At 34.5% G+C, this 13,032-nt stretch overlaps 1 protein-coding gene across 4 annotated transcripts in view; it reads left to right on the top strand.

The window, feature by feature from the left end:
* Window positions 1–13,032, top strand: part of LUZP2 (leucine zipper protein 2) — a 449,267-nt gene that overhangs the window by 15,514 nt on the left and 420,721 nt on the right. For 2 of the 4 annotated variants that reach the window (XM_067749587.1, XM_067749584.1), the window contains exon 2: window positions 2,696–2,720. The exons of the other annotated variants lie outside the window; for them this stretch is intronic. In XM_067749587.1, coding sequence (XP_067605688.1) covers window positions 2,696–2,720 — 25 coding nt within the window. The remainder of the gene's footprint in view (window positions 1–2,695; window positions 2,721–13,032) is intronic. 4 annotated transcript variants of the gene reach the window in all.

Here is a 13,032-nt window from a genome sequence, read left to right as displayed (position 1 = left end):
AACAAACACATGAAAACATGCTCAACGTCTCTAATTATAAGAGAAATGCGATTCAAAACTACAATGAGGTATCACCTCACACCTGTCAGAATGGCCATCATCAAAAAATCTACAAGCAATAAATGCTGGAGAGGGTGTGGAGAAAATGGAACCCTCTTGCACAGTTGGTGGGAATGTAAATTGATACAACCATGGTGGAGAACAGTATGGAGTTTCCTTAAAAAACGAAAAACAGAACTACCATATGACCCAGCAATCCCACTACTGGGCATATACCCTGAGAAAACAATAATTCAAAAAGACACATGCACCCCAATGTTCATTACAACACTATTTACAATAGCAAGGTCATGGAAGCAACCTAAATATCTGTTGACAGACTAATGGGTAAGGAAGATGTGGTACATGTATACAATGGAATATTACTCAGCCATAAAAAAGAATGAAATTGGGTCATTTTTAGACACATGGATGGACCGAGAGACTGTCATACAGAGTGAAGTAAGTCAAAAAGAGAAAAACAAATATCGTGTATTAACACATATATGTGGAATCTAGAAAAATGGTATAGATGATCTTATTTGCAAGGCAGAAATAGAGACACAGACGCAGAGACCTAACGTATGGACACCAAGGGGGGAAGGGAGGAGTGGGATGAATTGGGAGTTTGGGATTGACATACATACACTACTATGTATAAAATAGATAACTAATGAGAACCTACTGTATTGCACAGGGAACTCTACTTAGTGCTCTATGGTGACGTAAATGGGAAGGAAATCCAAAAAAGAGGGGATATATGTATATGTATAGCTGATTCATTTTGCTGTACGGTAGAAACTAACACAACATTGTAAAGCAACTATACTCCAATAAAAATTAATTATAAAAAAAATAGCTTAAGTTTCTGTGGATGTTTATCCAATGTGAAAAGAAGCCTGTAAGAGTAAAATTGATCTTTTTTTTTCATAAGAATGTGTCATTTAAAGAAAAAGTACATCAGTCAAATCTTTATAAAAATTTTAAAAAAAGAATTTATATATACATAATGTATTGTAACTAAGGTATTATCACTATCTACAAATACATTTATATAATTTTCAAATAGAGTAGAATACTTTATTGGGTTCACAAATAAGTGAGGCAGATCTGCCTTTGAGCAGGCAATACACACATGCATGCACACAGACACACACTCATACACACCTGTGTGCTACATCTTCAGCCTTGTATAAAATTGTGTAATAACTGTACAGTCTTGCCTGTGTTGAGGTGGGGAATCAGGTTGGCCAGAAATTTTTCAAGGTTAAGTTCCAACCCCCATAAGAGAAGGAGAAAATTAGAATGCAAGGAAAATAACATAGTCTCATGTTCCAGGGAGTTGACAGGATATCAGTTTGGTCCAGTATCCAACATCCCAGCATATGGAATATTCATATGAGAAGATAACATGTTGTAACAGATTTCAGAGACTGCAGTAGATCTTTTTGGTGCCTGGTCCATGTTCACTAGGAGTGCCCCATTTGCCTGTTGCTTTTTCTGGTACCAGTTGCTTTTGGTGGCACCAAATGCTAATGAATCACCTAAAAAATTACAGAAAAATGACCTTAATGAGATTTTTTGCCTAATCCTGGGTTTTATTCATCCTCTATTTCAGCAACACCTTGTCCTATCCCTAGCCTCCCTTAATGGGATCCCTTTCTCTACCCCTGCATACTGTGTACTTTCTCCCCCATCTCACCCCCAACCCGCTGCCTAATTAGGCTTCCTCTCCCACCCTGGGTGTGATACACCCTCTCCCTCCATTGTCCCCCAACCTCCTCGTGCCCTATCCCCAGTCTCTACAGTCAACAACCATGTGGGTCTACCTCTGTGGTGCAATGCATGCTCCAAGCTTCCCTAGGGACCAAGGGAAGCTAGTCTTCTGCTGGGACCACTTCTTTGCTGAACGTTTTTGTTCTATCATGTTCCGTCTCAACTTCTTTTGAAAGTACTCACTCATTGAGATAAAATCAGTTTCCAAAGGAGGCCCCTCTTAGTCTTTACTTTTGGGAAAACAGACGTAAGATAGAGGCTGATCTACCTCGGTTGAATCCTAGTCTTCCACATTACTAGCTATGTGACCTTGAATGAGCTGTTGAAAATTCTTTATGATAATTTGTTTCATTTGAATTGGAAAAATAACCAATCTGGAAGTCTTGTTGTGAAGATTAACAGATAACAGATTTAAAACACCTGTCACTTATACATATTTAATATATGATACTTTTCTTTACCATTTAATTATGGAAATTAATGCAAAACCTATTTTTGTGAAATGTGAATAGGTTTTATGTGAATGTGAAATTCTGTGACCACTCGAGGTGGAATAATCTCTACGATGCAATCTGTGCCTCAAAACTCTTTGTATGGCTTCTTTTTCAGGGTTTGATAATTTCTTGTTACCATATGTATTAGATTTCTCTTGTAATCCTCCCTAACACAAAATACATAATTTTTAAAAAATCATCTGTGTTCTAAGTTGAACCATATAAATGAAATCTTATTTGAAAAAGACAACTGCCTGTCCAAAGAATTACTGCTACAGTTTAAGAATTCTATACATCTTTTATGTAAAAAGTTTATCCTATTTATTCAATCTCATTTTTATTTTTTCTTACATATCTATTGACTCCAAAAATATCAACCACCTCAGTGAGGGCATCGATCACATCACTTGCGTAAGTTTAATTATTTGAGCCAATTTCTATAATTTTTTTCTTAAAAATCCACTTAAGGAGGTTGAATTTATCAGATGGTATAAGGTAGTTATGTTGCTGCTCAAAGTTATTTTTATGTTGTGTTTAACACTTATGGTATATGAGAGGCTGTTTTTAATTACATCAAAGTCCTGCCTTTTTATCACTGAGCAAGTAATTTCCCTCCCATTAAAAAAAAAAACAAAACAATTTACTTTATCTTTGGGTTTCTAAGATGACATATTCCAGGAATTGTTTCTGAAATGTGGGGTACTTAACACTTTGTAGTGATTAAGGTTCTACTGACTTGGAAAATAAAATGGAAATGATGAAGGGGAAATGATTCTTTGAGAAGAAGGGATTAAAAGGGCTTTAATTCATCATACTTTATTAGTGAATAAAATAATAACAAATACTAATAGAGAATAATTAGACAGCACTTACGAGTTAGACATTACCTCATTTAATCTATGTTGCTTAATTAAATTATTATATACAATGTATAAATGAGTATATTACAGCTTAGCTAAGGCAAGAGGCTTCAGCTGGCCAGCTGGTCAATGATGGAGCCAGAACGGTGGAGCCCAGGGATGTCTGAAGCTAAAGTCTAGGTTCTTTGACACTTTAGTCATGGCTGTTAAAGTCCTTTGAATATTTTGAGGAAAAATCTGATGTAGCTATTTTTCCTTTGTAACACTCTATACTTACAGGTTGGCCTAGCACAAAATAAATAGCTACCTGAAGGTATGTTATCCTTTCTATAAATCATCAGGGAGAAATCTTAATTCACTTGATTTTAGTGTGGGCTTCAAATGCCTGTCTCTGTCTTTGTCTCTCTATCTCTGTCTCTATTTCTCTTTCCAATTCTTCCTCTCCCTCCCTTTTTCTCTCCTGGCTGCCAGCTCTGGCAAAGGGAGCCACCTCTCCCCCACTAACTTAATTGTTTTTAATTGAGTGAGAATTTCAGTGGGTCCATAGATTCTTAAATTTAGGAGTTTGGGATAATTCAGGGTATATTCTAGGGACAGAAGATTATGGTTTCAGAAGCAAGAAATAATTTACCTCAAGAAAGCATAAGGAAGTACCATAGCCTGAGAAAGAGAAGTGTGCAGACCCTTCCTCCTCCTTAAACAAATCTAAAAGAAACTGCTAAAAATTATTAACGGATATGTTTATTGATTGTCCCTAATATAGTTGTGAGAATATTAAGTTGATAATTGAAGCATCAGAAGATGATAGTGTATCATCATGCAAACTATTGAGTTGTTCTTTTTTTGGTCTTTCCACTTTTTATTTGTTCACAGATCAAAGCTAGTCAGCAAATGGAGAATAGTTCATAAACTGGTTTGCTCTCACAGTCATCATCATCTTCTTTTCTGAGGTCTTGCTTCATACTCTGACTACAGCTGTTCTTCAGACAATTGTATTTAAGGACTATTAACATCACTACTCAAATACTCTAATATTTTATTCTGAATGAGTCTTGAATTTTGGAGAGTCTTGCATGTCGTTGAATAATGCAGTCTGTCATCTGAGAGAATCTAGCAAATTGGATGTAGGTTTAGGGGAAAAGACAAAGGTTTGAATTAAAGATTCTTTCTTTCAAGGTTTTATTGTTTTTATATATTTACAACACTTTGAGCTTAAGTCTACTAAGAACAAACTTGAAGAAAGGAAGCATGAGATTTCCAGAATCAGGAATGGATTGTGAACATATTGGAAGAACAGACCTAATACTTCTCCCTCTAAAACTATCTCTGCAAAAAGTTGTTGGCAAAGAGGTTTTGCATCTTTCCAGGATATAGTTTCAGTGAAGCAGGTCTGCATGTGTACTGGAATGTGTTGTTTTCCCATGTCTTGGTTTTCTTTGGATTTCATTTATTTATTGTTTGTTATATGAGAAGTTATACTTCATACTTTAATAAAGTATTACTGCCTCATTATAGTTAATTGATAGTAACAATAGGTGCTTTCTAACAAAGAATATAAACAACTGAATTTTTTCAAGAAAATATTTTGATCTTTTTAAATTTGTGAGTGAGCATAATAACAGGGAGATTTTCATTTTAGCCAAGGTTTAGACATGAAGACATTGCCAGCACAGGCCTGGAATATATCTTTGCTCCTCTCTGCTAGCTCAGTATAACAACAGCAATAGCAGCAAAAGCAACAATAGCAACAGCACCTGTTGGTGTCAGGCAGCTATAAATGCTTTACTTTTAATATCTGATTTCTTTAGTTATACTAGTTTTCTTAGTTTATTATCTGATTTAAGAAGTTTCATAGTTGTGCTACTGTAAAGTAGCCCTACAATGTATAAAATATCTAATATCTAAGATCTTTAATTTTGCAGAATTTGAATGGTAGGATTTTAAGGATTTTACTCTCAGAAGGGGAAATCTGGTGGAAAGGCAACTGTCAAGATGCAATAAAATTACTACCAACAGAACTAAATTAATCACACTTTACAAAAAGTTACTATCTACTCCAAAACTCACTAGTGTATGACCTAAAGGAATGTTTGAAAATGGAATTGTTATCAACACGAAGAGAAGGCAGAATTGAAAAATGATTGAAATGAATATTTGTGTGTGTGATCGCATTCAAATATCACTTTGAAGCACACTCGGCCATAGAAATCAGGTGTGATTTTTATGTTTTCCCGTCCAGGGGAACCATATATATAATGAAAGAATGTAATAGCATTGAGATTGCACAAGAGAATCTTTGTGTATAAATTTAAAATTCAGTAAGTTGCTGAATAATAGTTAATGGAACTTTTAACAATGGAAAGGAGATTGGAAAAGGTGGTCTTATCTCTCACACACATTTTCCTGTGTTCAGTTATCCTTTTGGAGGTGGGGGAGATGGAGTACAATGAAGCATGGACCAACATAAATCCCACTTATACAAGGACTGAAACCTAGGCCAAACTAGATTTAGGAAACCTGAAAGTTTCAGTTAGATAGTCAATAGTAATACCACTGAAATGTCAGATACTTATTTTTTGTGAGCATACCCCAAAATAAATCAAGTCAGCAGAGAAGATAAATCATTAGTTAAACCTACAAGAGGTCGAAATGTATAGTTCTATTACTGTCACTGAGGAAAAATAAAAATTCAAAGGTGATTGATAGATACTAATGTTTTCCAATCATCACCTTACCCCTCTGCAGACAAATATTCATAGTTACCCAAGTTATGATCAAGTCATAAAGATAATGACAATAGTAGCAGCTATTATCTTTTCCTTTTGAAAAAAATTGTCTTGGGTCTTAGCATTGTGCTAAGTGCTATAACTCTTCATATATTTTATTCTCTTACAACTTCACAGCATAGGTTCTTTTATCACTGTCGTTTTACAGTTGAGGAAACTAAAACTTGGGGAAGTTAAGAATTTGCACAAACCTCACAGATGGTCAGTGCCACAGGTAGGAATTAGAGACATGTCTTTTAGTGGGCAGGTTAAGAACAGGCCTTTTTACCACAATCCATGTGAGTTTTAATTGGAAGTAGAAGATGAGCAGTCCTGAGAAATGAGTCATCCAAGACACACTATAACTTAATAGCTCATCTTCCATTTATGTGAAGGACATCTAAATAGTGGCTTATTAGTCACATTACATGTTTCCTTTAGCTAGTGAAAAATATTCCTTTTTTATTCTTTTTCCTAGCCTATGGACTGAATAATTCCAATTTTTTAACTTATAGTCTTAAGTATATCTAGCCTTTGTGATATTATATTTAGATCACTTTGAAGGAGACATGCATATCTCACCCTCTTATTCATACATTCACATAATCATCTAAAATACCTATTTCATCATGACTGGGTTTCACCCAGCTATCTCTGAGGTAATCCTATTTATGTCATCCTCAGGGCAAAGCTTTGTCATCTATTCCATAGTTGATTCAGGGTGGCTCTCATCATCAGAACCATAATATCATCTATTGGACTCAAAACCTTAATAAGAGGGATTTGCCCAGGTAACCTTGGAGGTCTTGTTTAAAATGGATAATCTAGACTGCATATGTTTAAGCAGTTGTTCTTAGAGAGAGAGTTTGACCTAGTCTAATTTGAGAAATTGAAAATTTGTTTTTAGATCTCTCAGAATATTTTTTTGTCAACCTGGACCTCACCAAAACAATAGTTTGGGCTATAGCCCAAGACAGTGACCTCTTCTTTCACATGTCGACAGTCAATACATCTGACACATGGTGATGCCAAGGACCAGGAATAGGGGACCCTCTTAGGCCTCTGCTGGCCAAAGCCTTCCTGCCAGTCTGACCCCCCACCACCCAACTCCTAATAAATTGAACTGGTCTTGTTTCTTAAAAAAAATTAAAAATCTACTTGTGCTTGAGTACCAGTAGGAATAATGGATTAATATTCTAACCTTTACCGAGTAATAGAGTTACATTTTACTAGCAGTCCTCTGAAGAGATAAGCATTTGTCATAGTGGCGGTATTCTAAATCTTAGACATGGTAGCAGATCACGTGTGCAAGCCCACCTCCAGAACACAACTCTCTCCCTCAGACCACATCAAGACATTTTTGAGTCTTAATGACATATGTGAAAAAGTGAAACATATTAAGATAAGAATTTATAGAAGGTTTACATTGAAGTAAACCTTATGTGCCTACAAAGTATGAAGAAATGGAATCTGTTGTGAAACAAATTTGGAAACCCTTGAGTTAACAATAGGAAAGAAGCTTCTTTATTCCTATTGTGGATTTTAAAGCTTCATGACAAAAGCAGTGATTTAATAAGTAGAATTTTATAAGTTGCCTTTTTTTTAACCCCTGGTTTTCTTTTAAGAGCTTAGGGGACACACTAGTTTTCAACTACTAGAAAAACCTGGCACACAGAAGTAACTAAAAAAAAATAATTTTTGGTTAAAGGAAAGAGAATCAATTTGCTGGTTAGTACTGTAGGTTCATAGGTGAATTAGGTAGATATCCTGCATTTTAAGAACATACAGTCCAAAGGAGAGATTTTTTTTTCTCTTGTAAAGATCCTTATTAAATAGTAAAAGTTATAAAATCCTATACAAATATGCATTTAGGATGTTATAGAAGCCTCAAGAATGTAGAGCTTGTGTCCTACTGTGGTAAGGAGAAGAGATGAATCAAGAATGTTTTAATCAAAAATCATCTTTTGAGCTGCACATGTGAACTTTTGTTTCTAAAGTAGCATTAGATCATTGAGTATATTATCCTCAAAGACTGGTGAAGTTTTTGGTTCTTAAACTGACATGTAAGTTGGATTTTACGGCAAACACTGTACCAAGGGTTTTCCAGGATTGCAGTCAAGTCAAGAGGTGAAGATTCTGGCTCTATATACACCACAGCCAGCCACAACAGTCAGTTCTAGAATGAAGAAGGACCGTGTTGAAAGTAGACAGTATGTTTTTAATTCCCTAGATATGTGTTTCTACAATTAAATATCTCTGTGAATGGGCACTGCTATTCGCTGTAATCTTTTAAGAAACGGTTAAGAAGCTGCTGTAACCTGTTAAGAGACTGTTATACAACAATATGCTTATACTTGAAGACAAAGGGAGAACAAAAAGCAGCTAGACTGTCTCTATGGCAATTTTTTCAGGGGGGAAAAAGAAGCATAGCATTTCAATGTTAAAGAAGGAAAACTTGGTGATGTACTTCGTAGATGTATAGTATACCTTCTTTATGAATCAATTTGTCATTGCCCACCTTGCTTTTCAAAAAGTAATGAGAAAACTTTCATAGAAATTTAGTTTAATTAAAAGGAAATATATTTGGAATTACAAGTTTAATAGCTCTAGTTCCAGTGAAGCAGATCACAATGAGGGAGCAGCTGCTTTGCAATTCAAAAACAGATGGTGCCTTTCTTTTTCTATTCAGACTTCCCTTTGGGAAATGATATGTCCATCGAATATCAGTAAAGCTATGATTTCAAGACTTCTTTGTCATGAAACACTTTCTGGAGGAATGATGTTAGCAATGTCTTATAGTTTGCATGCATGTTTCCCTTGACCACTGATTTGTAAACATCACCAAATACTGGAAATGATTTTCTTTTTCAAAAATGGAAGAAATCAGAAAGTGCAGAAGAATCTTTTTTGAATAGTTTAATATTTGGCAATAACTGGCCCAAAATTTTTCTAATAAGTACAAATAGCTGATTTTATTAGGAAGGTATTTACCTATGAGGAGAGCATTAAAGAGAGTGGTTTGAAAGAAAGCTATAGAACCTACTTGCTCATGAGGCTTTCACAATAGAGCACATACCCTTAATAAACATGCCTTTAAATTCATAACAGTACTTAAGACACTTTACATCAGTAGACAGTGAATAGTAATTGGCATAAATATCCACATGATTTTATTAACCTAATTCTAAAAATTGAATTTTATCAAGTCTTTCTTTCATATTGCTATGTCTTTTTTTTTGTATTTTCCTGAAAGAAGCAAAGTCTGTTCCATTCATCTAATTATACAATACAAAGATATGAACACAGCCATGGAACCTGTTAAGTGCATCAGTAAGCGAGTCCTGGATGTGTGAGCAGGGTGGAGGCTCCTCAGGTAGTCTGAAAGTCCTTTGAGGGCAGGATCTCAGTCTTAGGCTTCTTTGTGTCCAACTTAACTCATTGTCAAATCTTGACCCATGAGCTGAATAAATATATAGTTTGATAAATTGTCAGGTTGTTTTCATTCAAGGTGACATTTAAATATTTTTCACAATCCTAAAGAATTTTATGTTGGCTTTTCTGTAATCAAGTACGGAATGATGTGAGAGCAAATAGGGCTGTGCAGTCATCCTTTTGACAAGAAGTTGTTTGGGCTTCTTCGCTGGATTTTTGGCTTTGATACAACTCAGAATGACTATGATCGTATAAAACAAGATTTACTTAGTAAAAATATTCTATATGTATGATTTGGAGGAGTCAGTAAAGACTCAACATATAATCTTTCTGTTCCCAATTTCTACGCTCACTTTTCTCTCTCTCTCTCTCTCTCTCTCTCTCACACACACACACACACACACACACACACACACACGCACACACAAACAACACATGGTTGTGTTGTACCTTTTTTCCTACACACACATAATAATTTCAAACTGAAAGTTTCCCCACTAATTTCAAACTGAAAGTTTCCCCACAAATTTCTCTCCACCAATCCATACTTAATGTTTTAGCAATTATCTTATCTTATTGTGTCTGAAAAATTGTACTTAAAAGTTATTCTGTAATAAACCTTCCCTGCTTTGCTTTCAGTCAGCATCTGGCTATACAGTGAGAATCCCTCTGGTGTGGATTTTTATTATGTTTTTCTTTATAGTTGCTTTTTAGTATAAGAAATCTAAGTGTTCTCCAGATCGAGGTCTCTATAGATTATACTTAAGATGACAATCTCTCATCGGATTTGGGGCTTAAGGAGGTAACTCTTTTTTATTTGAAGTAACATTTAATTTTCAAAAGAAAAATATTTTTATTTTTATAGCATTGTAGACAATGTAGAAAATATGGAAAAGCACAAGTGAAAAAACTCTATTCAATAATATCTTTAACATTTTGTATAAGTCCTTCGTATACCAGGGATCATGTACAGTGAGTTTAATGGTGGTTAGCAAATAAATTAATACATATTAATTAACTTAAAATTTTGAGCGCTGGTGTATTTAAAAAACAAACAGTTAATTTGTAATGTTAATTTACAAATAAGAATATTACACTGCAGACATTGGTAATGGTTTTCATTTCGTCAGGTTAGAGTATTTAGATTGCCTACTTAGCTCTAAATCAAGATCCTGGTAACCAGTATTCACAGGCAAATGAACCATAAGAGATAACAATATTACTTTAATTGAGGTCCTACCTAATCTCTCTGAGTAGGTAAAGATTCAATGGACTTGGCTTTTATTAGAAACCTGCATCATTGCTTTGTAAGATATTAACTCTGACCCCAATGAAATCTTTTATCAAGGGTTTTAGAGGCAATGCTGCATAAAGCATTAGATAAGAGTGAAAATGTTACTCATATTTTTTATACAATGCAAAATGAAGATTTCTTAATGCATTCTTTTTGTGGTAAGGCTTCTTAAAAAACAGAGGTCAGGTGAGGCATAAAGGCAGTGAAAAGTTGAATTGATACCGCCACTCATTTAACTCATGAATGAGTCAGAATTTAATTTACCCTAAACAAAAATGTTGGACAGATGCTGAAATGGGATAAGAGTCTAGTTTTCAAATTAATTTTCTTGGTTACTGGAAGTGTTTCAGAAATTGAGCTGGCCAGTTCCATCATCTTCTGCCAAGTGATGAAGGTGCTAAATGTTACATTTCATTACAAAAACTAATATATTAAATATTTTAAAATTAAAATATTGTTTTATAATCTGTACATTGCCATTCAAGTCACAACCCCTGGTCTCTTGTGCTGGTCATCCAAGGTAATATAACATGACTAATGTTAAACATGCATGGCCCGATTATAAGGATGATGTATCCTCATGAGAATTTAAGCTTTGACGAAACATGCAGGCAACAAGGACTTTATAGCCAAGAGCTCTTCTTTAGAAAGATTCCATTCTATTGACTTCTGAGGCATCTAGTTGGAAAAGTTATTTTTTTTTTTCTTTCTAATTCAGAGTTTAAATTCTTTAGATAGAGTTTAGGTAATGATAATCCACCCTTCCCTGAAATCCACTGTACACCATAGCAAAGCTATTTTTACTGAGCAAGAGCAGTGTTTTTATACTGTAGACAGTAAACTCTTTCGGATTCTTTGGCACATTTGTGTAGAAAGAAATTAATAATACACTTACCACAAAGTAAATTGATTCATTTAATTATGAGACATTGTGCAGTAGTTTTTAAAAAATTAAAATGAATGGAGACACTATTGCTGGGTCAGTGAGGAGAATATGAAAGTTCTGGCCTTCAGAATCATGTCATTTAAATCAATTTTATATCAGTTTAGAGGATCAAGCAAAGTTATATTTCATCCTTTTCTGATATTTTCATATCATGATCTCAAAGTCATTGAATCACGAGCATTCGACTCTGAATAGTCTACAGTTTACAAGGCTTATTGAATAAGCCCAGGGTCATGAAGCAGGTACAATGAAGTGTCCTTGAAAAGACCCCAGGCTTCTCTCTGTCTATGCTAAACGTCCCTTCTGTTAGTGTTCAACATTTTGATATGGGGCCTTCACTGAATAATAACTTCTGCTGTAGAGAAATTGATACAAGTCTTACCATTTCAAATTCCCTTCAATTTGACATGCTGTGGTGGTGATATCATTTTCAGAATTTGAAGGAACTGTAATGATAAGTGAACCTCTTTAGTCCTTAGTCACATTCTCATTCTCTTTCCAATAACTCAACAGCTACTTTTAGTTTTGTTTTACTTTTATTTATGTTTTAAGGTGGCTCAAATTAGATAGATATAGATTGTGTGTATGTGCGTGCAGAAAACGATATGTATGTAGGGCTAAAAGTTAGTAAGACAAACAACAAAAAATAAATTGTAAACATTTTAAAATTAAATTGATGACCTATTGAGGATAACAGAAAAAATATGGACAAAAAGATACAAAAATATGGAAAAAATACAAGATTAAACTAGAAAGCTTGCTAGAAGTTGACTATAAAACTAGTGCTAAATGTTTGGAAGGAGGAAAACACACACACATACACACAGAGAAATTGCTGAAATTATATAATTTACAGTTAATACATAACTAAAGCTTATTCATTTTTTTAGGAAGGCACACTTGTGCCTTTTGCTGAGACCAAGAAAACTTGGTTTCCTGACTTCCCTGAGATAGAGTATACCAAGCAGTATACTCTATACTCAGGTATGGGATGGAAGTGGCTAGGTAGGTAGGTTAATGGTAGCAAGGGATTTTTGTGGTGATGGAAATATTTTGTATCTGGGTAACATCAGTGTCAATAATCTGATTTTGATATTGTACTATAGTGTTGCATAATATTACTGTTGGCGGAAACCAGAGAAAAAGAACACGAGATCTCATTTTTTTCTAACAACTGCTTGTGAATCTATATATTTTTTTCAAAATAAAAATTTTAACTAAAAAAAAACCAAACCTTAGTGGGAGAATGTTGCATGGTGGAGGTTATAAATTAGGTTCTCTTGGTCTATCTAGCCTAACTGAAGAATATATTTCAGTATTGTTTTCCTGTAAGATTTTCTCGATGTTATCCTTCCTTCCTTGTAGTTTATCAACTTGTAACAGCAAATAGAGAAATATTCTTCCCTGAATAGTTTTCTTTAACCCA

The sequence above is a fragment of the Pseudorca crassidens genome, chromosome 9, assembly GCF_039906515.1.
Source record: "Pseudorca crassidens isolate mPseCra1 chromosome 9, mPseCra1.hap1, whole genome shotgun sequence".
NCBI lineage: Eukaryota > Metazoa > Chordata > Mammalia > Artiodactyla > Delphinidae > Pseudorca > Pseudorca crassidens.
The sequence above is the reverse complement of the archived record's forward strand: the minus strand, read 5'-3'. Positions and strand labels throughout refer to the sequence as shown.